Source organism: Podarcis liolepis (genome assembly GCF_965112155.1).
Source record: "Podarcis liolepis genome assembly, chromosome: 1".
Lineage (NCBI taxonomy): Eukaryota > Metazoa > Chordata > Lepidosauria > Squamata > Lacertidae > Podarcis > Podarcis liolepis.
In genome coordinates this window covers 131,970,389-131,995,233 of record NC_139554.1, presented here as the reverse complement: position 1 = coordinate 131,995,233, position 24,845 = coordinate 131,970,389, and the positions used below count along the sequence as shown (strand labels likewise).

Here is a 24,845-nt window from a genome sequence, read left to right as displayed (position 1 = left end):
TTGAGTAGAAATTGCCTCACTGGTCATCTTGGTACTAAGGTACCATTTGCTATTCCGAAGATTTAAAAAAAAACAAATGATTGAAAAGATGCCAATATATATTCTGTATGACAGCATCTAGCATATGTGGAAACCGGGGACCCATCCTTTGGGCCAAATGTTCCTCAGGCAGTCCTGCCCATCACAGCGCCCATTTCGGAAGATATTTCTCAGTCACTGAATGGACAAATGCGCCTGTCCCAGACGCTCCCTTTTTCAGCAGAAGGGTTTCAACTTGTACACCAGAGTGGCCATCCCTTTTATGAAGTACAATCCTCAGAGGGGTCCAGCACTCACATGGTGAGTAAATACATCTTTAGGGCAGTTTTTGTTTGTTTAGTTTTCCCTCCAATGTAGTTGAAAAAGGAACCCTGTGTTGAAATGTAATAATGCCCTAATCTGCGTTATGTTTTGTTGACGAAATAGCTGAATATTTTTTTAATTGCCAACCTTAATAACACATTAGTCTTCTGTACTTCTTAAACAGATATGTGGATTAAGTGTGTTGTGGCTTTGTCGAATCGCTGTGTTAAGGGAACCTTGAAATAATGTTAATGTTGTATTTTAATCTTGTTTTTTAAGTTGTATTTTAATCAACTTGTTTTTATTATTGGTTGTTAGCCGCCCTGAGCCTGGTCTTGGCTGGAGAGGGCAGGATATAAATTATTATTATTATTATTATTATTATTATTATTATTATTATTAAATATCTGGGGCAGGGGGAATTCGATCAATATGTGGATCTTATCAGCAAGAACTTGAGTCTCTTTGCTTAAATTCAAATATAGATCTCAGTTGTTTCTGATTTTTCTATAAAACAGAGATGAATAATTTCAGATTGGCTTGAAGCTTATTGTTATAAATCTATCTCTCAAATAGTATATGATATTCATTATACCATTTCTTTGTTTCCTTCAAAGATGATAGTTGCCAGCCAGTCTGAAAACGGGCAAGTGTTGCACGTTATTCCTTCTCAGCCGGGAATGGCACAAGTGATTATTCCACAAGGTCAACTTCTGGATGTCACCAGTTCTCAGGGTAAGGTACATGGTGTCCCAACAGACTATGTGGAAGCAAGTTCCACTGAAATCAGTACAACATGCTACTAGGTGAAAGCACTTAACCTTCAATTTGTGAATTCTGGTGCCAAGACATACACCTTCATTATGTAATTGTACAGTATTTCCACACTCAGAATCAATAATTTTAATTGTAAACTTGGAATTTGAAGAGGTGGGCTTCTCACAGGCTATTCAAGCTTCTTTTTCTTGAGACGTTCCTTAACAGCAGACTGTGTGCTGCTGCTTGCAAAGGTCACAGCTGCTAGGTGCAAAGTACGGACTATATTTTGTACCTGTAGCACACTGGGATAGGTTCTTTCCTTTTCTTCCTTTGACTCAAGATTTATTTGACTTGAGAACAGGAAATGTAGAATTTCGCAAACATACACAAGCAAGATGGAGCCCCTCTTTTTTTCTCGGTGGCGTTGCTAAACCAACTTTTAGCTGAGCTTGTGGTAGTTATGGAAGAGCACATTCTAAAAGCTGTGCCCTTAGCTCTATTAGAACAGGGCCTCTCCATTCTAGGAGGTTTCAGGGTTTGGCAGAGACAGATTCACATTTCAGTCTCAGGCTGCTGCTTGCTAATTGCTCACCAGTTTTCTGAATTGCGCTTTCTTGGTTATCTATGCACGTATTAAAGAGGGACGTGTCCCCCCCCCCCATCTTTTTCCTAAGATGCTTCAGAAGAGAGAAATGGTGGGAGTTTGCGAACTGTTGCAGTGGCTGCTGTTGCAGACGGTACAAGCAGATACATCCTTCATCCTCAAGCATCTCTTACAGTGTCCAAAGCAACAGCCACCAGGTAGGTCAGAAGATGAGAAAATCTCTTCTCAGACAAACTGTGAAGTTCTGCAGTTTTTCCCATTGTCAGTATTTTAGCTGAACTTCCTCTTGTTGCATCTATGAAATGGTCACAGGTTGCTTTCTAATGATTGACATAGGAGATTCCTAAACCATCTTGTCCCTGAAGGCTTGCAGCAATAAAGTGAAAGAGTCGGTTGTTGCTTTGAATGATAGCTTTTAAAATATTTTTTAAGTACTGCAAATACTGCCTTACAAATGTTAACCGCAAGAAGTGAAAAGCAATCTGCTTCTGTCTTTAATATAGCAACATCGTCTAAATCTGCGATTACATGTTTATTTGCATGGATTTGTTTTGACTCTCTATCCCATTTTGCATTTATTGTTCAGGTTATTGGAAGACACTTTTCCAGTTTCCCCTCAACCATTGTCCTCAAACACACCTACCTGGGCTCGCCGTCTCAGGAACTGTGAGGTGAGCTAAAAACAACAACAACAACTGAGCAAAGTATTCATCTCACAAACTGGTATTGGAGGTGGCTAGACTTCTTAGTTACTTGACGTTTGTCAGTTAAACTGTCTTGTAGTTTGTTCGGAGCTAAGGCAGTCTAGTGGTAGCCAGAGGGGGATTTAAGTGGATGTCATGGAATGTACCGTATTTTTCACTCTATAGGACACACTTTTCCCCCTCAAAAAATTAAGGGGAAATGTGTGTGCGTCCTATGGAGCAAATGCAGGCTCCTTGGCTTCAGCGTTAGCAACGTGAAGCCTCCGAAGCGCAGAGGGAGAGCTCCCCCCGCGCTCCGGAGGCTTCGTGTTGCTTTCGCTGAAGCCACTGAAACAACCGGAGTGCGGCGGGAATTCCCGCTGCGCTCTGGGTGCTTCAGGCGGCTATCCGCAAGCCTTCAGAGTGCAGCAGGAGTTCCCACTGTGCTCCGAAGGCTTGCGGATAGCCACCTGAAGCCTGGAGAGCGAGAGGGGTCGGTGCACACCGATCCCTCTTGCTCTCCAGGCTTCGCTTCGCTGGAGAGGCGCTGCACAGTTTTCCCTCTCCATTTCTCCTGCTCCGTTTCTCCGCTCCGTTTCTCCTGCCACTTCGCTGAAGGGGCGCTGAGCAGAGAGGGGGAGAATTTTCCCCCCTTGTTCTCCCCTTCCTATGGTCCGTTGCATCCTATAGAGTGAAAAATACGGTAAATGGCCCTAGCAACTTAGTTGAAAGTGGGAAAGTAATTGTAATTAGTTTCTGGAAAAGGCATGCTGTGTAAGTTTTTCACTAGTATCTTTCATGAAATGCAACAAGCAGAGAGGGATTGCCTTTTAGTCAAGCCCTTCATCTGATGAATACACTGTTTATGGCAAGGCTTTGCTACCACGAGTCATCTTCTAAACCGCCTTAAACTCCTGAGCAGTTCATTTGTTTTGGTTTTATTAAGAAAATTGTAGACATGCAGTAGTACCTCGCATTATGTAACCCTCTGGTTACATAAACTTCAGGATGCAAACGCGGCAAACCCAGAAGTATTTTTCTGGGTTTTGCCTCATGCGCAGAAGCACTCTACCGTGCCTTGCACATGCGCAGAACAGGCACCTCTGGTAGTGAAAACCTCAGGATCCGACCAGAGCTCCGGAACGGATCTCGTCCGCAAACGGAGGTACCACTGTATACTGCCCTTCGCCAAAAGGCCATAGAATAGCTGACAACATAATATTTATATCTTTCTTGGGTGATGACTATAACCTTTAGCTTGCATACTTTTAAAATACAGTGGTACCTCAGGTTACAAACACTTTGGGTTACAAGCTCCGCTAACCCAGAAGTAGTGCCTCGGGTTGAGAACTTTGCCCCAGGATGAGAACAGAAATCACGTGCTGGCGGCAGTGGGAGGCCCCATTAGCGAAAGCGCACCTCAGGTTAAGAACAGCCTCGGGTTAAGAACGGACCTTGGGAACGAATTAGGTTCAAAACCTGAGGTACCACTGTGCTTTGACTGATCGGAGAACTTGTTACAATAGCACACAATTTTCCCAGGAGTTTTCTGTTTGGCTGTTACTCCATATAATATTGAAATGGCTTTATGCACTTGCCTGTGTTTTTAAAATAGTATTTTGGGTGTTTGACATTAAATAGGCATATAAGGAAAATCATTGGAGATGGTGTACGCTGCTCAGCAGACATTTCTCTTTAGAATCATGTACAGCAGTAAAAGTTGGCAGAAATGAAAAAGCGTTGCTTTCCAAAATAGCATTATACCCATACTTGGTTACTGAGCTTTCAGTCATATACAGTGGTACCTCTGGATGCGAACAGGATCCGTTCCGGAGCCCCGTTCGCATCCTGAAGTGAATGCACCCCCCGTCTGCCCATGCGCGGATCGTGATTCGCCACTTCTGCGCATGCGCGTGACGTCATTTTGAGCGTCTGCGCATGTGCGAGCGGCAATACCCGGAAGTAACGCGTTCCATTACTTCCTGGTCACCACAGAGCGCAACCCGAAAATATTCACCCTGAAAATATTCACCCCGAGGTATGACTGTACAGTTAAAGGGGGTACATGGAGTTCTGGCAAAACATAAAATGTTTAACACTGTTTGCAACAAATAAACCCAGAAACTGCATCTTAAACTCAGGAAAATTGGGAAGGGAAGAAACTCTTGGGAAAATTCTGTCTCCTGCAGATTATGTGCGTACAACACACCAGATTGCCACAGGCATCTCGTGATGATACTGAATTCCTGAACTCCAAATAGCATTTTAATTGGTGAATAAATCCTATTATTTCACCTCCTCTTCATGCAGAAAATTGGGGATTCATACCGTGGCTATTGTTCAAGTGAAACAGAATTAGAGAATATTCTAACAGTGCACAAGCAGCAGACACACAGCGTGTGGGGCACGCGCCAGTCTCCAAGCCCAGCTAAACCTGCCACGAGGCTGATGTGGAAATCACAGTATGTTCCATTTGATGGGATCCCTTTTGTCAATGCTGGTAACTTTCTTTCTTCTTAATGGTTTTCACATTTATTAAAGAGACTGCTACATTTTGCTTTGCAGAATATCTGTAGGTATTGTGAAAGGTCACAAAGGGGAAAGTCTCAGTGCCTACATTGTAGTGGTTTTCACTCATATTCTGCTGTGTGCTTGTGCGTTGGTACCTGTGTTCTAGTCTTTTGAGGAAAAATGTCATTTAGAACTCGTCACAGAACCCTTTTCTACACAGATATAATCTCTATTACATGTTTGGAAGCCACTATGGAGATGTCTTTATATACATACAATTGTGATGAAATAAACAGTTATGCCATCTTCAAATAAATAGTGTGCACGGGCCATACCTTCTTTTTTTACCTATGAAAACTTTATTGTCATGGAACACACACGTCTCTTGCTCTCTAGCAGTGTTAAATTCTTAAATCATTTGTTTTTAACAGAGTCTTAGGACTAGCCCCTGCATTTAGTGAGGTCAGGTACGATGTGTCCTGTTTGGCCGCCAGAGGCGAAACAGGAATGTGCTTCCTGTCAGCTGCCGCCACTGCCGCCGGAGAGGTGGCGCTGGTTTCCTGCGAGCTCTCATGTGGTTTACAAGCTCTCGCAACTTTCTGTGAGATCTCATAAAATCTCAACGGAAATGGGTGCTTCTGCCAGCGCCGGTTCTCCGGCGGTGCAGGTGGGCAAGGTATCTGCAGAGGTGCTGCGCTTGCGCTTCCTCTGCCCAAGGCAGCTGCTTTACCCCACCTCATGGGCTGGCTGGCTCTGCTACTGGTTCTCCTTCAGCAGGGGCGGAGGAAGGGGGTGAGTTGGGGCAGGCCACCCCGGGTGTCTCCACTGGGGGGGGGGTTGACAAAATGAGCCAACAGTGTGACGCGGCAGCTAAAAAAGCCAATGCAATTCTGGGCTGCATCAATAGGAGTATAGCATCTAGATCAAGGGAAGTAATAGTGCCACTGTATTCTGCTCTGGTCAGACCTCACCTGGAGTACTGTGTCCAGTTCTGGGCACCACAATTCAAGAAGGACACTGACAAACTGGAACGTGTCCAGAGGAGGGCAACCAAAATGGTCAAAGGCCTGGAAACGATGCCTTATGAGGAACGGCTAAGGGAGCTGGGCATGTTTAGCCTGGAGAAGAGGAGGTTAAGGGGTGATATGATAGCCATGTTCAAATATATAAAAGGATGTCACATAGAGGAGGGAGAAAGGTTGTTTTCTGCTGCTCCAGAGAAGCGGACACGGAGCAATGGATCCAAACTACAAGAAATAAGATTCCACCTAAACATTAGGAAGAACTTCCTGACAGTAAGAGCTGTTTGACAGTGGAATTTGCTGCCAAGGAGTGTGGTGGAGTCTCCTACTTTGGAGGTCTTTAAGCAGAGGCTTGACAACCATATGTCAGGAGTGCTCTGATGGTGTTTCCTGCTTGGCAGGGGGTTGGACTCGATGGCCCTTGTGGTCTATTCCAACTCTATGATTCTATGAAAATGCCGGGTGGCACTCACCGTGGGGCCTGCAGTGCGCCTGAGCCATGCGTCTCTCCTGGGAGTGACACAGTGGCTCAGGCGCCCACAGGCGCTGTGCTGCCGGAAACAGTCCACCTGCCACTTCCCTGTCAGCTGTAGGGCGGCTGAGTGGGAGGAGGCAGGCAGGCTCCTCAAAGCGTCCTGCCCCAGCTGGCCCCACCCCTGGGTGCAGGGCACATGCGCCGCCCCAGGCGCCCAATCGGCTTGCTCCGCCACTGTCCTTCAGCTGTGGCTTAGATTCAAAAAGTGCTGAATTCCAGCCGGAACAGCAAAGGTAGAGTCTTTCTTTGCAAGTGTGTGGCTTGAAGTTTGAATCCCCTGACTTTATATGGTGTCAGATTATTGACAGTTGGGTGCCCCCCCCAATTCGTCAGAATGGCCCACGGAGGGTTGGCCACTTCTGGATTTGGCTTATTGAACGAATGTATTTCCCCCCATCCCTATCCCAAACTGATCTGCCGAGGAAACAAAATATCTGTCGCAATGAACATGCAGTATTTCCCTCGAAACAGGAAGCAGAGCCATAGTGATGGAGTGCCAATATGGGCCCCGAAGGAAGGGTTTTCAGCCCAGGAAAACTGGTGAACAGGAGGATGTTTCCTGCCAAGTGTACAAAGCCACCTGCCCTGCAAGGTAAGCAATGGATAGCCAGGAAATTAGAATAATAATATTCATAATGAATATGAAGGACCAGGTGTGCAGCCTGAGAGTCGTTTTGGACTCACAGCTGTCCATGGAGGCGCAGGTTATTTCTGTGTCCAGGGCGGCTGTCTACCAGCTCCACCTGGTATGCAGGCTAAGACCCTACCTGCCCACAGACTGTCTCGCCAGAGTGGTGCATGCTCTAGTTATCTCCTGCTTGGACTACTGCAATGCGCTCTACGTGGGGCTACCTTTGAAGGTGACCCGGAAACTGCAAGTAATCCAAAATGCTGCAGCTAGACTGGTGACTGGAAGTGGCCGCCAGGACCACATAACTGAGAGATCTGCATTGGCTCCCAGTATGTTTCTGAGCACAATTCAAAGTGTTGGTCCTGACCTTTAAAGCCCTAAACGGCCTCGGTCCTGTATACCTGAAGGAGCGTCTCCACCCCCATCGTTCAGCCCGGACACTGAGGTCCAGCACCGAGGGCCTTCTGGCGGTTCCTTCATTGTGAGAAGTGAGGTTACAGGGAACCAGACAGAGGGCCTTCTCGGTAGTGGCACCCACCCTGTGGAACGCCCTCCCATCAGATGTCAAGGAAATAAGCAGCTATCCTATTTTTAAAAGACATCTGAAGGCAGCCCTGTTTAGGGGAACTTTTAATATTTAATGCTGTATTGTTTTTAACATTCGATTGGGAGCTGCCCAGAGTGGCTGAGGAAACAGCCAGATGGGCGGGGTATAAATAATAAATTATTATTATTATTATTATTATTATTATTCAATAATTAACCAATATATTATTTGTACCCTGCCCATCTGGCTGGGTTTCCCCAGCCACTCTAGAAGCCTTCAAACATTTTAGTAAATAGAACAAATGTTTATCTGATCAACAGCGTACAAAATTTTTTTGCAAGTAAATGTTACTACCAATATTATAAAAATAGATAAGAGCCTCCATGGGGGGCAAATATGTTTTAAGGGGTCGTGTCACTCTTCCACCTCTTTAAATAGTTAGGTGTTTTTCATTCTAAAACGTCTTAATCGAATAAGAAAATGTGTTTGTTTGTCGTAGTCTCTGTGTTGTGATTCCTTCCCCTCCTTTCCTGTGACAGGATCTATATTAAGAAGGTCCAGAAGTTCCCCGAGTATAGAGTTCCAACAGACCCCAAAATTGATAAGAAACTTTTACGTGTGGAACAGGAGAAAGCTTTCAACGTGCTGAAGAAAAACCTGATTGGTGCTGGTGGGGTTCTCAGGTAATGTATGTCTTTCAGCTTGATTTGTTGTTGTTTAGTCGTGTCTGACTCTTCGTGACCCCATGGACCAGAGCACGCCAGGCTCTGCCTCCCGCAGTTTGGTCAAACTCATGCTGGTAGCTTCGAGAACACTGTCCAACCATCTCGTCCTCTGTCGTCTCCTTCTCCTTGTGCCCTCCATCTTTCCCAACATCGGTGTCTTTTCCAGGGAGTCGTCTCTTCTCATGAGGTGGCCAAAGTATTGGAGCCTCAGCTTCAGGATCTGTCCTTCCAGTGAGCAATCAGGGCTGATTTCCTTAAGAATGGATCGGTTTGATCTTCTCGCAGTCCATGGGACTCTCAAGAGTCTCCTCCAGCACCATAATTCAAAAGCATCCATTCTTCGGCGATCAGCCTTCTTTATGGTCCAGCTCTCACTTCCATACATCCAGTGGCGTAGCGTGGGGGGTGCAGGGGGGGCCGGCCGCACCGGGCGCAACACCTGGGGGTTAGGGTTAGGGGGCGCAAATCCACGGGTTAGGGGGCGCAAATTACTTGCCTTGCCCCGGGTGCTGACAACCCACGCTACGCCACTGCATACATCACTCCTGATAAGTTGGTATAACAGCAAATGCTTATACACAGATTGCATTTGTGTTTAACCCTTCTTCTGCACTGCCCAGTTGTATACCTGTGCTAACTTAAAAATCATCCTGACCCAAATTTCACTCTATTGTTCCAAGTAAAACAGCGAAACTTGGCTTTAAGGCCACAGATCTTCCTTTGCAGCACAGTAATTCTCTACATGTATTTTAATGAAGCGTCAGTGCAGGATTTAAGTATAAGCTAAACAAGCTATAGTTTAGGGCCCCACTCTCTTGGGGGCCCCAAAAAACTTTAAAGGAGAAAAAAACCTGGATGTGCATTTCCAAAATATAAGATAAGTTCAACAGTTACTTTGACAAAGTACCGTATTTTTTGCACCATAACACTCACTTTTTTCCTCCTAAAAAGTAAGGGGAAATGTCTGTGCGTGTTATGGAGGGAATGCCTACGGGTGGCATGCCTACGGATTTTCCTCCTCTAAAAACTACGTGCGTGTTATGGTCGGGTGCGTGTTATAGAGCGAAAAATACGGTACATATTTTGTTATGTGCAAATGGCTTTCGATACCTATCAGGTCCATAAATTACCATATAGCATATATTCAACACAAAAAACAGCGACAATTTGTTGTTGACAAAGGACAGCTGGACATATAAAGGGCCCCATTACCTTCAGTAGCTTACCTAAATCCGGCCCTGTGAGGCATCTACAGCGGTACCTCGGATTACATAAGCTTCAGGTTACATACGCTTCAGGTTACAGACTCCGCTAAACCAGAAATAGTACCTCGGGTTAAGAACTTTGTTTCAGGATGAGAACAGAAATCGCGCGGCGGTGGTGCGGCAGCAACAGGAGGCACCATTAGCTAAAGTGGTCTTCAGGTTAAGAACAGTTTCAGGTTAAGAATGGACCTCCGGAACGAATTAAGTATGTAACCAGAGGTACCACTGTATTAGGAATGTCTCAGAAACCCATTTAGTTTGATCGCTCCTAGCAAACAAACTTGGGTGCTGAGTGCTAACAGCTGTGCAACAAAATCAAGGCAACTTAAGAAACAAAAGGAAAGCATTGTAATGTTTGAAGGAGCTGCAAAAACAGCGGAAGTATATATATTCAGGGAGGAAAAACCATACAGGGCCAAACCCTCCCAACACAACCCAGTTGGGATTGGACATTGTCAGGGGCCACAGAATGAGTGTCCCGAGTTGTGAAGGAGCCGGGGAGAGAGCTGGAAACTAGCAGGGAGTGGAATGAAGTATTCTGGAAGAGGACATAGTTGACTGGCCAGACCCCTGAACAGGAGTGCTCCACACCACATTTTGTTGATGTTTCCATTTGTGCATTCTCATTGGGAGATTTTTATGTGCTGACTTGGCTAACAAAGGTTGTGTGTGATTTCAGTCGATCAAGACACCCCAGAAGATTAGGAAATCATTTGCCACCATTCTAATCGGGGGTGGGGTGGGGGTTGCACAGGTTTTGTACTAATAAGAATAGGGTTTGAGTAGGCATAAGCAAACTCGGCCCTCCAGACGTTTTTTTGAGACTACAATTCCCATCATCCCTGACCACTGGTCCTGTTAGCTAGGGATGATGGGAATAGTAGTCCCAAACATCTGGAGGGCTGGAGTTTGCCTATGCCTGAGTTAGACAGACCTGAAATATTCACTAGAGTTGGTTTCCCCCCTCCTGCTGGAAAAAGGAATTACTTTCTTGGGAGTTGCATCTGCCAATTTTTCTCGCCAGGTGGTATGTGCAGTTACCCACTCAGCAGGCTCATCAGTATCATGAGCTAGAGATGTGCCTCCCACGATCGCCATTCTCCATACCATCTCCTGAGGGAGAGGACGATGCAGGCAAAGACGAAAGCTGCACGCTGCCCTCGCGACTTCACCCGCAAGTTGCAGATAAGATCCGAGAGCTAGTGTCTCAAGGAATAGAACAAGTCTACGCAGTGAGGAAACAGTTACGGTAAGTCTCTGTAAGTCTCTACACAAGACACTTCTTCCACTTTGTGTGGGTTATGACAGAGCGCCCGCTCTCTGCCCCTGTCCTGATTTCGACATTTTGGCTCTTTTGGGAGTGGAATGTGGTTGCACAGAGCCTTCCCATATATCAAGGTAGGTGCTTTTCAGACCAATTGGAAAGAGCACCCCAGAGACCTGTAGTAAACCTCTAGTCGCTAAGCCTATAGCATAGAAACTTACTACTTTATTATCCATATCTGAGATTATTCAAGAGTCCAAAGTATAGGCTAAGTTGTAGTTTTTCTTACACTGCACAGAAGAGAAAGCTTTACATATTGGTATTCTAGATTTTCTTTACCAATCTTCTGTTTGCCTGGTTGTTTTGTTTTTGCAAGTTTTTGGATTTTTCCTAAGTAGTCCAGCAAAATTTCCAGTAGGGTTAATCACAGGGTGGATTTGATTTAAATCACTAGTCAGTAAGACTTGATTTAAATCATTTTTTTTTTTTTTTTACAGAAAGACATATTCTTGCTGGCATAATCTTAATATTTACAACCAGATGAAGGTTTCATTTTTGGAATAAGAACTTTTCAGAGTAGTTTTTATAGCTATATCAAAGATTACTAATTTGGTTATACTATTAGAAATACATAGACAGATAGTTAGGAAATTATTGTGAGGTTTAATAAGTTAACTGTTTATATTTGGACAACTTTTCTGCTGTACTTTATTGGAAGGATAAAAATAATCATTTCCTTAATAACAATTTAAACACTTTATTTAACTGAAACCATAACATTATAGCATGTGCAGCCATGTTTGTTAACTGATGTGGTTAAACATGTTTTTCTCTTTTAAACTTTAAACTGAGTTTTAGTACACATGAAAAACTTAAAACAAATCCTTATTTGCTGATGAATAGCCTTTGGACTATAATGTAGAAACCTGTCTTTAGGAAGATTCTGCCCACCCAAAGCATTTTATTTTAAAAATCCAATTTAAATTTAAAAAAAATCTGATTTAAAGAAAAAAAATCTGACCCTGGATAATCAGGCTAAATGTATGTTAGTAGAGTAAAAAGCAGAGACATCACCTTGCCAACAAAGGTCCGTATAGTTAAAGCTATGGTTTTCCCAGTAGTGATGTATGGAAGTGAGAGCTGGACCATAAAGAAGGCTGATCGCCGAAGAATTGATGCTTTTGAATTAGGGTGCTGGCGGAGACTCTTGAGAGTCCCATGGACTGCGAGAAGATCAAACCTATCCATTCTGAAGGAAATCAGCCCTGAGTGCTCACTGGAAGGACAGATCCTGAAGCTGAGGCTCCAATACTTTGGCCACCTTATGAGAAGAGAATAATAATAATAATAATAATAATTTATTATTTGTACCCCGCCCATCTGGCTGGGTTTCCCCAGCCACTCTGGGCGGCTTCCACAGAAACCAAAAAACACTAAAATATCATACATTAAAAGCTTCCCTGAATAGGGCCGCCTTAAGATGTTTTCTGAATGTCAGGTAGTTGTCCATCATCTTGACATCCGATGGGAGGGCATTCCACAGGGCGGGCGCCACCACCGAAAAGGCCCTCTGCCTGGTTCCCTGTAGCTTCGCTTCTCGCAATGAGGGAACCGCCAGAAGGCCCTCGGCGCTGGACCTCAGTGTCCGGGCAGAACGATGGGGGTGGAGACGCTCCTTCAGGTATACTGGGCCGAAGCCGTTTAGGGCTTTAAAGGTCAACACCAACACTTTGAATTGTGCTCGGAAACGTACTGGGAGCCAATGTAGGTCTTTCAAGACCGGTGTTATGTGGTCTCGGCGGCCGCCCCCAGTCACCAGTCTAGCTGCCGCATTCTGGATTAGTTGTAGTTTCCGGGTCACCTTCAAAGGTAGCCCCACGTAGAGCGCATTGCAGTAGTCCAAGAGAAGACTCCCTGGAAAAGACCCTGATGTTGGGAAAGATGGAGGGCACAAGGAGAAGGGGACGGCAGAGGACGAGATGGTTGGACAGTGTTCTTGAAGCTACCAGCATGAGTTTGACCAAACTGCGGGAGGCAGTGGAAGACAGGAGAGCCTGGCGTGCTCTGGTCCATGGGGTCACGAAGAGTTGGACACGACTAAACTACTAAACAACAAGAGTAAAACACTTGGGCTTGAAGGGGACTTCCACGAAGTCTTGCTTCATTTGTAGGCCCCTGCACCATTCCCAAGGATACCCCAGTCTCCAGATGCATAAGGAAAAGGAGAGGCCGGAGACCTCCATCTGTGAGTGTGAGCTCTACCCTGCTTGGGGAAGGAATGTTAACTTCCCAAGCCTTGATTGTATGTTGTTCGGAAGAGCGGCAGGTACAATAAATCACGTATCAACACGTGTTTAATCCTCTCTTTCCCCCCATTTCTAATACTCAACAGAAAATTTGTGGAACGAGAATTGTTCAGACCTGATGAAGTGCCAGAGAAGCACAACTTGTCTTTCTTTCCTACTGTAAATGATCTCAAGAACCACATTCATGAAGTGCAGAAGTCGCTAAGAAATGGGAAGATATTATACAACTCAGAAACTATTCCGGCAATGGTAAACGCGGACTCTTCTTTTTTCCTGTCTTTCTCTTTCAGACAAGTTTTGTGGTCATTTTGTGGACAGTCTTCTTTGCTTGCTCTTGAGTCTCTCTTAGGATAACTGTTTCAAAGGCATTAGCACAAATAATTCCCACCCCCACCCCCCGAGTAAATTACAATTAAATTGCCTACTAAGGTGATTGATACAGTATTGTCAAAATGAGAAACAGAGTATAAAGTATGCTAAAACAAAAAAAACATTGTTTTTAGTAGAGCAAATTTACCTACTCAAATGGTCACTTAATAGATATCTGATAGAACAAGTGACAAGCTAAAATTATTTGGGGTTGTCACTCAGCAAGTTCATGGCAAACTCCTATCTAAGTAAAGGTAAAGGAACCCCTAACCATTAGGTCCAGTCGTGACCGACTCTGGGGTTGCGGCGCTCATCTCGCTTTACTGGCCGAGGGAGGCAGCGTACAGCTTCCGGGTCATGTGGCCAGCATGACTAAGCCGCTTCTGGCGAACCAGAGCAGCACACGGAAACACTGTTTACCTTCCCGCCAGAGCGGTACCTATTTATCTACTTGCACTTTGACGTGCTTTTGAACTGCTAGGTTGGCAGGAGCGGGGACCGAGCAACAGGCGCTCACCCCGTGGCGGGGATTCGAACTGCCGACCTTTTGATCGGCAAGTCCTAGGCTCTATGGTTTAACCCAGAGCGCCACCCACGTCCCTAACTCCTAGCTAGAGCAACTCAAATATCAAAGAGCACTACGAAGGTTTTACTAATATTCCACATGGCAGAAGGCTTGGCTTTTATTTCTTTAAGTGATTACTTGACCAGGGTTTGTTTGACACCAAGTTAACTGTTTCTTAAAACCACAGAAGGGTTAAGAAGGAGGAATCTAAAAGATAAGAGTATAAGAACAAATAAGTAAATCTGCATTTCAGTTTTTGTCTTTTCATGGTGATTTGGATGTGTGTCAACACGTGATAAGAGTGTTGGCGTCTTTAAATGGCTCTTCTTCCTCTTTTCAGCTTCAATGGACAACAGACAGTGGTAATATTCTTACTGAAACAGTGACTGTTACACTTGCATCTTCACCTACTGAGGGTAGGAGCAAGCTGAAAACATGTATTTGTTGCTGAGTTAATCCTAACGCTATGTAGCCTTTATATAAGTGGTTCCCAAACTCCCCAACTTCTTCAATAGCTTGGTGGGCCACTTAGATTTTCCTGTTTGCGGTCACAATTGTAACACACTGTGCTAGATGTTATATGATTTTTAACTGTAATTTTATTACTTATTTTATTTCTTATGTAGTTTTCAAATTTGCATTGCATAGAATTCAAATTGCAAAATAATAAAGAAAACAATTAAAATGCCATTCAAAATCAATAGAAATATTTAATGCAGAAATGCCATGGTCCACCTGAATGAAGATTGCAGGCCATTGTTGATCTGCTAGACCACAGTTTGGGAACCCCTGCTTTATTTTATCGCTTAACCGTGCCAATTTCAGAGGCAGTTTCAAAGTCTCATTCCTTCACCAATTATTATTATTATTATTATTATTATTATTATTATTATTATTATGGGTTGGGTTTGTTTTTCATCTTACAGTTCATGCGCCTTAAAAGTAAATGCCTTTTTTACAATTTATTGTTTAAATGTTGTCCTTTGAATGATTCTTTGTGCACTTCCCTTTGCTGTGGTGTGACGAGCCCTTTGGAAGTGATAGTTGTGAGGGTGGGTAGCAAAAAAATAGCCTGGTACAGGAAGTTGCAGCAAAATCCTTAGGAATGTCCCTAAGCCACGAGGTAGTGGCTCCTTGTGAATGCAAGGAGTCTGAAATACAGTGGTGCCCCTCAAGATGAATGCCTCGCAAGACGGAAAACTCGCTAGACGAAAGAGTTTTCCGTTTTGGAGGTGCTTCGCAAAACGAATCTCCTATGGGCTTGCTTCGCAAGACGAAAATGTCTTGCGAGTTCCTGCGGTTTTTCCCCCTCCCCCCTTTTTCTAAGCCGCTAAACCGCTTATCCGCTAAGCCGATAAGCCGCTAAAAGCCGCTAATAGCGCTAATAGTGCTAATCCGCTAATCCGTCAATGGGCTTGCTTCTCAAGACGAAGAAACCGCTAGACGAAGAGACTCTCAGAACAGATTCTTTTCGTCTTGCGAGGCACCACTGTACACAGAGGATCACCTATTGACTTATGTATGAAGCAGAGTGCCGTATTACGAGTGTAGAGTTTTCTCCAATATTGGAATGAATTCCTTGGGTGTGTGTTCTGCTCAGTGCCGTAGCGTGGGTTGTCAGCACCCGGGGCAAGGCAAGTAATTTGCGCCCCCTAACCCGTGGATTTTAGCACTCGAGTGCGAGCGCGCCCCCCCAGATGTTGCGCCCGGCCCCCCTGCACCCCCCCACGCTACGCCACTGGGGCTGGGGGCGAGTGAAGGAGCCAAGGACCCCCCCAAAGGCTCAGCAGGAATTTATTAAATTTATTATTTGCGGAGCCCCCGCGGGCCGAGGCAGCCGAAGCCCCCTCCCCTCGGGCGCCTCCCCGCCCCCTCCTCTCCTTGGGCTGTAGGTGGAGCTCCAGATCCGGGCTTGGCGAGCGCCTCTCCTCCTCCTGGCCGGGTCCGGAGGCTTCCAGCCGTGCTCCGTCCTCCCCCCCCCCGCGGCTGAGACTTGCGCTGAGAGCCGGAGCCAGTGGCGCCCCCTTCTGCCGGGAGACCCTCGCCTGCCCGCCAGCTTCCTCTCGGAGGGTTTTGGGGAGCGCTGGGCACGGCGAGGCCCCTCGGAGCTCTCCTCCCTCCCAGTCGGCAGAAGCAGCCGCTGCCTGTGGCTGGGCCGAGGGGATGGCATCGGCGTCGGGGTGCGGAGGCTGCCCGTGCCCGGCCAGGCGTCGGTGGCGGCGCTGCTGCAGCAGCTGCTCCTCCTGCGAGCAGTGAGTGGAGCGCAGCCGCAGCAGCGGCGGGGGGCGCGCGCGCGCTAGGGCGCAAGGGTGGCGGCGGGGAGCCCGGCGGAGGAAGGAACTTGTCCCTTCCCTCTGGACTCGTGCCCCCCTCAGATGTTGCGCCCGGCACCCCTGGCACCCCCCATGCTACGCCACTGGTTCTGCTCCAGAGCTTAGGACAGTATGCAACTAAATCCTTGCGTTAGTGTAAGGCTTCTCCTCCCCACAAGGTTTGTGGTGGGGGGAAGCCAGAACAGATTTAGGGGGCATGCAGCAAAAGGAGAGCGTGCAATTCCTCATATGTTAGTTGGTGACCTAACTGATGCAATGTATTGCTTATACCAGTGTATGTATGGCGAATTGCACATTAAGCTGAGCCTTTTTCTGTGTGTGTTTAACTTGTATTTTAGCAACTCTTGAAACGGACCAACTGAACTGAAAAACACATCCCACTCCTGGAACTGGAAGGTAAGAATTTAATTGCTGGCAGCGTAAGAGATCGGTTTTTTGGCCCTAGGGCGCTTAATTTGAAATATGTCCATATATATTCTATTCATCAATTAATTTTTACCCTTCAGGGAGCAGACATACTTATTTGCATATTTTTATAGTAGCTGTTTTTTTATTTATAGCTTGCTTCCAATAATTTGTGACTCTAAGTAACGTAGAGATTCTGGCAATAGTATTTATCTCAGTGAAGCCACAAATTTGCAGCTAGTAAATTTGATCCTAAATGTGTTGTGCTAATACAGTGGTGCCTCGCAAGACGAAATTAATTCGTTCTGCGAGTTTTTTCGTCTTGTGATTTTTTTCGTTTTGCGAAGCACGGTTTCCCTGGGTATTAACGGTTTTAAGAAAAAGGAAACAAACTTGCAAGAAGTTTTCGTCTTGCAAAGCAAGCCCATAGGGAAATTCGTCTTGCAAAGCAACTCAAAAAACGAAAAACTCTTTCGTCTTGCGCGTTTTTCGTCTTGCGAGGCATTCGTCTTGCGAGGTACCACTGTATATCTATTTGAAGTGTTGGTGTAATGAACCCACAAGATGTTGCTGTAGATGTTTTGTGTTCAAAGCCGATTTCGGGGACGTAATCCCAACAATTTTGGGGTTAAATCCTAAAAAAAGCTCAACAACTTTGGGTGGTCCTCACGCATGTTCACTTCATCAAATCTAGCCCTCTTTGAAAAAAGTTTGGGCACCCCTGAGGTACAGTAATTGCTGTATTTACTTGAGCCATTGCTTTAGCAGAAACCATGGCAAATGAATGCACATCAATACAGTAAAGTATATGGTATTTATTTAGAGATAAATCAGCATCAGCTACTGCTTTTATTATTTTACAAATTCCCTAAGTGGGCCGCTGCTACAAAGCAGAATACAAAACAATAAAACAAACATTTAAATATATTAAATTATTAGTTAAATACAACTAAAAATATCAAATCAAATTATATCCCTAGCACACTTAAGGCAGCAGTCCTGTACAAACTTATATGAGTGGAGCTTATGTTCTAAGTAGACATTTATAAAGGTAAAAGGGTAAAGGGACCCCTGACCATTAGGTCCAGTCGTGGCCAACTCTGGGGTTGCGGCGCTCATCTCACTTTATTGGCCGAGGGAGCCGGCGTACAGCTTCCAGGTCATGTGGCCAGCATGACTAAGCCGCTTCTGGTGAACCAGAGCAGCGCACGGAAACGCCGTTTACCTTCCTGCCGGAGCGGTACCTATTTACTTGCACTTTGAGGTGTTTTCGAACTGCTAGGTTGGCAGGAGCAGGGACCGAGCAACGGGAGCTCACCCCGTTGTGGGGATTCAAACTGCCGACCTTCTGATCGGCAAGTCCTAGGCTCTGTGGTTTAACCCACAGCACCACCCGCGTCCCCCACCTTAGACACTAACTAAGTTTGTTATTGGTATGGGCTTTCGTGAGTATGCACACTTCTTCAGATACACGGCTGCCTACCTGTAACTAACCTGTAATGCTAACTAAGAAAAGAGTAAGCAAGTAACTCATTCATTTTCCTGTGATTTAATGTTCAAATACTCACTGTAATAGTCACTCAACTTCCTTTCCTGCTTTCTACTCCCTTGTTTTCTTTCAATATTCCTCTATGGACTACTGACCATTCAACAAAGTACTTTATACTGCATGAGATATATCTGGGGATTTAGTTTGGATGGCTGATTAGATAAGCTTTTATCGAAGGTAAGAAGTGCCCCTGCCTCATGTCACTTTGTCTCTGGTTGTTTTTGTAGGGAGCTCACCAGAGAAAACCATAATCAAAGTGGAATCAAATGGAGCAAAGGAGCTCTTAACTTCAGAGTTACTCCAGCCCATAGTATTTACCCAGCAAAAGGTAACTACGGTTTCTATAACAAGCTGTCAAAAAATTAGTAGTCTGGGATCAGGGAGTTACCTGTACAGCACAGGACCATTGTATTATAGTTTGTGTACAGTGGTACCTCGGGTTAAGTACTTAATTTGTTCCGGAGGTCTGTTCTTAACCTGAAACTGTTCTTAACCTGAAGCACCACTTTAGCTAATGGGGGCCTCCTGCTGCTACTGCGCCACCGCTGCGTGATTTCTGTTCTCATCCTGAAGCAAAGTTCTTAACCCGAGGTACTATTTCTGGTTTAGCGGAGTCTGTAACCTGAAGCGTATGTAACCTGAAGCGTATGTAACCCGAGGTACCATTGTATTGGGTTTTTTCTTTAAATATCAGGGGAAATGTGCCCTTCTTTGCAGGAGAAGACAAGTGCACGTCTGAAGGGACACAAGCTGTCTGCTTTATAGATTTCACAATGCAGACTTTGTCCTAGAAGTGACACTTGCACAATTGTGTTCTTCATAGCACCAATCACTCCTGTTGAGGCAGTATCCAGGAACAAAATATTGTGACTTGACTGATGGTAAACTGTGATATTCCTGCAGCATGCATTTCCTTGAAGAAAGACATTTTAGATCCCTACAACGCATGAGTAACTGCACTCAGTAACTGCTGGAAACACACTTGTTGGCAACCTCCCGTTTACAGGGAGAGAATTGCAGTTCATACCTACAATTTAGGCATTGCTGGTCTGACACAGTGTGTGTGTGTGTGTGTGTTCTGGGTGGGTTTTTTGGGGGGGGTGATAGTACCACTCCATATATCCTAGTTAGGATTCAGAAATGACCGCTCCCCGCTTAAAACGGGGGGGGGGGGCGCCCTTTGCGTGGACGCGTGCAGCCCCTGGATCTGGAGCGGCTCCATCAGCATAGGCTTGGCTTTGCCTTCCCTCAGGTGGGATACCTGGAGGTCTCCGCCTACCTCAGTCAGTTGTCCAATCCCACCTGGGGGAAGCGTTGCCAAGGAGACCAGGCCAGGTAGGGGAGGGATTACCTGCCCACACAATAGAGGGAGGATCTCACCTGGGAATCCTCACTTGGCCACTCCATATACAGTGGTGCCCCGCAAGACGAATGCCTCGCAAGACGGAAAACTCGCTAGACGAAAGAGTTTTCCGTTTTGGAGGTGCTTCGCAAAATGAATCTCCTATGGGCTTGCTTTGCAAGATGACAATGTCTTGCGAGTTCCTGCGGGTTCCCCCCCCCTTTTTCTAAGCCGCTTATCAGCTGATCCGATAAGCCGCTAAAAGCCGCTAATAGCGCTAATCCGCTAATCCGTCAATGGGCTTGCTTCGCAAGGCGAAAAAACTGCTAGACGAAGAGAATCACAGAACGGATTCTTTTCGTCTTGCGAGGCACCACTGTATCCTAGTTAGGATTCAGAAACTACCCAACTTGAAGTTAGTCATGGAACTTCATTTGCTATTTTGCACTTTGGTGGGTGAACGTGTAGACTTTTTTAAACAAACTTTTACTTTTCTAGGGTTTACAGTTGCAATCATTTGATGAAGCAGCAGCCCTTCTGAAGGTGGATAGACAAATATCTCTCCAGCCCTCAAGCCTTACACATTCCACAAGGAGGCAGTTAACCATCCGACCTATATTCAATAAGGATAATAACCTTCAAGCAAGTTTCAGCCAAACACAGAACAAGGCTACAACATCAGCGCTTGGAGAACAACATGGACCAAATCAAAGGGTTGTGGCTTTGGGTCAGTTTGTAACTGTTGGCAGCATGGGGGATGCTGAAGCTCTTGGAACGAATCAAAGTCTTTTGGGAGATGAGCAGACCGTTCCCGCACAGACGGCAGACAACTGTCCAGCTCTTAGTAAGTACAAATCTCTCTAGGTTGTCAACATGCAAAAATTTCTACTTCTTAGCTGTCTGTTTCATAAGGATGGTTGAGGTGACTGCTAGCTGGTATCTGACAACATTTAATACAGTGGTGCCCTGCAAGACGAATGCCTCGCAAGACGGAAAACTCGCTAGACGAAAGAGGTGCCTCCGTTTTGGAGGTGCTTCGCAAAACGAATTTCCTATGGGCTTGCTTCGCAAGACGACAATGCCTTGCGAGTTCCTGCGGGTTTTTCCCCCTTCCCCCCTTTTTTCTAAGCTGCTAAGCCGCTTATCAGCTGATCCGATCAGCAGATAAGCCGCTAATAGCGCTAATAGTGCTAATCCGCTAATCCGTCAATGGGCTTGCTTTGCAAGACGAAAAAACCGCTAGACGAAGAGAATCACAGAACGGATTCTTTTCGTCTTGCGAGGCACCACTGTAATGCCGCTTCAGGGGGTGTGCGGGCTTCTCGGAGCATTATATTTTGAGCTCATCTGGTGTATACAGTGGTACCTCGGGTTAAGTACTTAATTCATTCTGGAGGTCCATTCTTAACCTGAAACTGTTCTTAACCTGAAGCACCACTATAGCTAATGGGGCCTCCCGCTGCTGCCGTGCCACCGGAGCACAATTTCTGTTCTCATCCTGAAGCAAAGTTCTTAACCCAAGGTACTATTTCTGGATTAGCGGAGTCTGTAACCTGAAGCATATGTAACCTGAAGCATATGTAACCTGAGGTACCACTGTATACACTTTCATGGCAGGTAAACATGCCCGTTGTAGGCTTTGAAACTCTGAATAGTTGCTAAATCCTAAAGCAGAGTCGTACAGAAATATATCACCAAAGAGACTACTCCAGAGTAAGGAGTATGGACAAGCAAACAGATAAATCACAGAAATAAATCACAGAAGGGGTCGTTTTCTTTAATCAACACCCGGAAGCTGTTCTGGGTACAAACCAGTGTTTCTTCCCACAAGGGGCTTAATTGTTGAGCTGCACAATGGAGTCTAGACAATATACGATCAATAGTTTAGAGAAGTGGACAAATCTGTCCCTTTGTGCATTTCTCCCATAGGAAGAACAGAAAGAGGCTATGCAGCCTTCTGTTTCTTAGCCTTTCATAACCTTGTATCTATGGTTGAAGGCAAGGTGTTAGCTTTGCAGAGTCTTCAGCCTCAATATTTCACACCATGGAAATTATTGGCTCTGTTGAAGTGTGTTTGAAAGGAATTGCGTCAGCATGATAATGGTTGCAGTGTCTTTCTCCATCCTCAAAAGGAACTCAACACCATAGTTTTTGTGCAGAACTCTACAAAATTACAAATAATGAGGAAGAAACTCTACTGAGAACTTTAAAAATTTAACTTGATTTGTGATTTGTCTTGGTGTGTTGAAGGATGGCATTGTTCATATGTATTCTTGTCTGTATGCAATTAGTGTGAAGGGGGGCGGGTGCCTACTATTTTCTTGCCTTCCCACATATATTACGATTTGCCGCTTCTGCAAGTAGTTTAACTTGCATCCACCAGTTGTTAGAGCAGTACAGCTGTCAAAGGTAAAGTTAAAGGTAAAGGGACCCCTGACCATTAGGTCCAGTCGTGGCGAACTCTGGGGTTGCGGCGCTCATCTCGCTTTACTGGCCAAGGGAGCTGGCATACAGCTTCCAGGTCATGTGGCCAGCATGACTAAGCCGCTTCTGGCGAAGCAGATCAGCGCACAGAAACGCCGTTTACCTTCCCGCCAGAGCGGTACCTATTTATCTACTTGCACTTTGTGCTTTTGAACTGCTAGGTTGGCAGGAGCAGGGACTGAGCAACGGGAGCTCACCCCGTCTCGGGGATGTCTTAAATCAGTTTTAACTTTAATGCTTTTATTTCCTTTTTTAGGAGAAGGAAGCAGCAGCAGCAGCTGAAGAAGGGGACGCTGTTTGCAGAGATCAAGAAATAAAAGAACAAGCAGTATATCCAGAGATGGAGAAATACAGAGACTTGCAAGCGCCATCTGTGCTTGAGTCTATGAAGGCTGTTGAGAACTTGGAATGAAGATAGGTCAGCTTTTGAGAGGACATTATTTGATGCAGGCTCCTTATGACAATCTGTAATAGACAACTGCTTTGATTTACAGCTGATCTGGTTCACTGCCAGTCCCAGATCGTTCCTCATGTGAAGCTACTAGTATCTTCCTCCTTTGGATGATGTTTCAATACCCAAATGACCTGTTATGGTTATATTTGAGAAGACCTTCCGAAATCAGATTGCTGAGGGGATTATTATTATTTTTTTATATAATTTTGAGCCCAATAATGCCTGCTCTCATTGATTCCTCTCCACCTGGGGACCCTTTAACTTGTCTCAGCACACACAAGGACATTTGCCTCAATAGCAGTAGCAATGGAATTCCAAGAGACATTTATTAATTGAGACCCAGCCAATCAGCAGCTGAAAAGGGGAGAAAACGATTGTCCTTTGGAAAAGAATTGGGTTGCCAGCAAAAAAACCAGCTGTTGAACTTGTATGATTAGCTGACATTGTGGAAGAAGGTTTCACCTGATACCTACAATTAACCTTCAGATTTATTGATGGTGTTGTCTTTTCTCATTCTGCACTCCATATACTGAACGGGCAGGCGACCGATGGAGCTCAGTGGCTAAAAAGAGCCCTTACATTTGGTGAAGAGTTACTCTTCAGCTGGGGACGCAGGTGGCGCTGTGTGTAAATCCTCAGCGCCTAGGGCTTGCTGATCGCATGGTTGGTGGTTCGAATAGCCGCGGCGGGGTGAGCTCCCGTCTGCAGTCCCAGCTCCTGCCCACCTAGCAGTTCGAAAGCACCCCTAAAGTGCAAGTAGATAAATAGGTACCGCTTTCTAGTGGGAAGGTAAACGGCGTTTCCGTGTGCTGCACTGGTGCCAGCTCGCCAGAGCAGCTTCGTCACGCTGGCCACGTGACCCGGACGTGTCTCCGGACAGCGCTGGCCCCCGCCTCTTAAGTGAGATGGGCGCACAACCCTAGAGTCAGACACGACTGGCCCGTATGGGCAGGGGTACCTTTACTCTTCAGCTGATCTCTCTATTCTTACACTGTGCACTTTACCCTTCGCAGAGAAGCAAATGGGATTTAAAGCCTACTGCTAAGTCATGCTCATTCATTTACCATGTGGTAGAACAGACTTCTAAAATCCGTTATGTGTCTTGACTGTTCAAGAAATACGTAGCAGTCCCATCCACGAGTTAACGGGTAAGTTGAGCCTTTTGTGATCCCTCCAACCCTCTTCAAGAAAGCTTTAAGAATGCAAAATTGAGCGATCGTTCTAATGTGAAGACTGTCAGTTTATTTATTATTTGTTGAAGTTACATCCTGCCCTTTCTCCTGAAAGTGACTAGGGTAGCAAACTGTTCCACACTTGGGGGGGGACTGTTATAGTTTTAAAAAACCACATTTTATCTGGTGATCTTGGGGTTCCAGCAACAGTATTCTTCAGCTACTAAGTGTCTGGGTAAATGGGAATGTTTTCACATTCCTCCTGAAAGTTAATATTAAGTTAATAATGATGGAGGCATGCACACATCACTAAGGGGAGCATATGAAAGGAAAGGGGATTTCAGCGTGGGATATTTCAATTATCTTTGTACCAAGCAGAATTCTGATGGCATTATTCATACCTGCAGGGTTAAAAAATGAAAGCACAGAAACAGTGAATTCATGCCATTTTTTTTTCTTTGCACATATAAAGCAGTAGTTGAAATTATTTCCTGTGAGCAATTCACACATCTGGGATTGTGTTCCGAATTGTGTCATGACTTGGCTCCCATTGATTTTAACAGGACTTAAGAGCCATTGACTTGTGATCCAACTCAACATTGTGTGTGTGTTACAAATGAAGCCTTTTGCATAAACCTAAACTATTCGCGGCTGACAGTTTCTGATGTTTAAACTTGAAGGATCGATAACTTCTTTGAGCTGTATACAATTTAATCATGTGAATATGGAAATGTTTTCGCTTGTGCGATTTTGAAGGCAGGTTTTGTGTTGTACATACTCATTCTATAGTGTTTCATATTAAAATGTAAAGTTGGAGGATTTTTTTTAAACCAAAAGGATGACGTTTGTGTTCTGTGTGTGATTAGTGTGTCGTCATAAACATATTCCTGAGGACTTTGGTCTGAGGAAGGTGGCAGAAAACTGTGAGCACTGATTTCCTACAATGCTTTTCCCTGTTTATAAAATCAATTCTACATA

The 24,845-nt window shown here is 45.2% G+C and overlaps 1 protein-coding gene and 1 long non-coding RNA gene across 5 annotated transcripts in view; one reads left to right on the top strand and one right to left on the bottom strand.

The window, feature by feature from the left end:
- LOC310693522 overlaps window positions 1-23,760 on the bottom strand; it is a 27,359-nt gene extending 3,599 nt beyond the window's left edge. The window contains exon 1 of the long non-coding RNA XR_014519220.1: window positions 23,654-23,760. This is a non-coding gene — a long non-coding RNA (uncharacterized lncRNA). The remainder of the gene's footprint in view (window positions 1-23,653) is intronic.
- Window positions 1-24,845, top strand: part of CARF (calcium responsive transcription factor) — a 103,843-nt gene that overhangs the window by 5,190 nt on the left and 73,808 nt on the right. The window contains exons 3-17 of one of the 4 annotated variants that reach the window (XR_014518839.1): window positions 115-339; window positions 960-1,077; window positions 1,776-1,902; window positions 2,292-2,376; window positions 4,699-4,888; window positions 6,928-7,048; window positions 8,174-8,317; window positions 10,649-10,873; window positions 13,281-13,443; window positions 14,469-14,544; window positions 16,800-16,857; window positions 18,643-18,743; window positions 20,256-20,601; window positions 22,498-23,297; window positions 23,667-24,845. Coding sequence is in view for 1 of the 4 variants with exons in the window: in XM_083473783.1 (XP_083329909.1) it covers window positions 115-339; window positions 960-1,077; window positions 1,776-1,902; window positions 2,292-2,376; window positions 4,699-4,888; window positions 6,928-7,048; window positions 8,174-8,317; window positions 10,649-10,873; window positions 13,281-13,443; window positions 14,469-14,544; window positions 16,800-16,828 (1,503 nt within the window). In the remaining 3 variants the exon portion in view is untranslated. Of the gene's footprint in view, window positions 1-114; window positions 340-959; window positions 1,078-1,775; window positions 1,903-2,291; window positions 2,377-4,698; window positions 4,889-6,927; window positions 7,049-8,173; window positions 8,318-10,648; window positions 10,874-13,280; window positions 13,444-14,468; window positions 14,545-16,799; window positions 16,858-18,501; window positions 18,593-18,642; window positions 18,744-20,255; window positions 20,602-22,497 lie in introns of all 4 variants that reach the window. The other 3 variants (XR_014518840.1, XR_014518838.1, XM_083473783.1) reach the window with 3 other exon arrangements.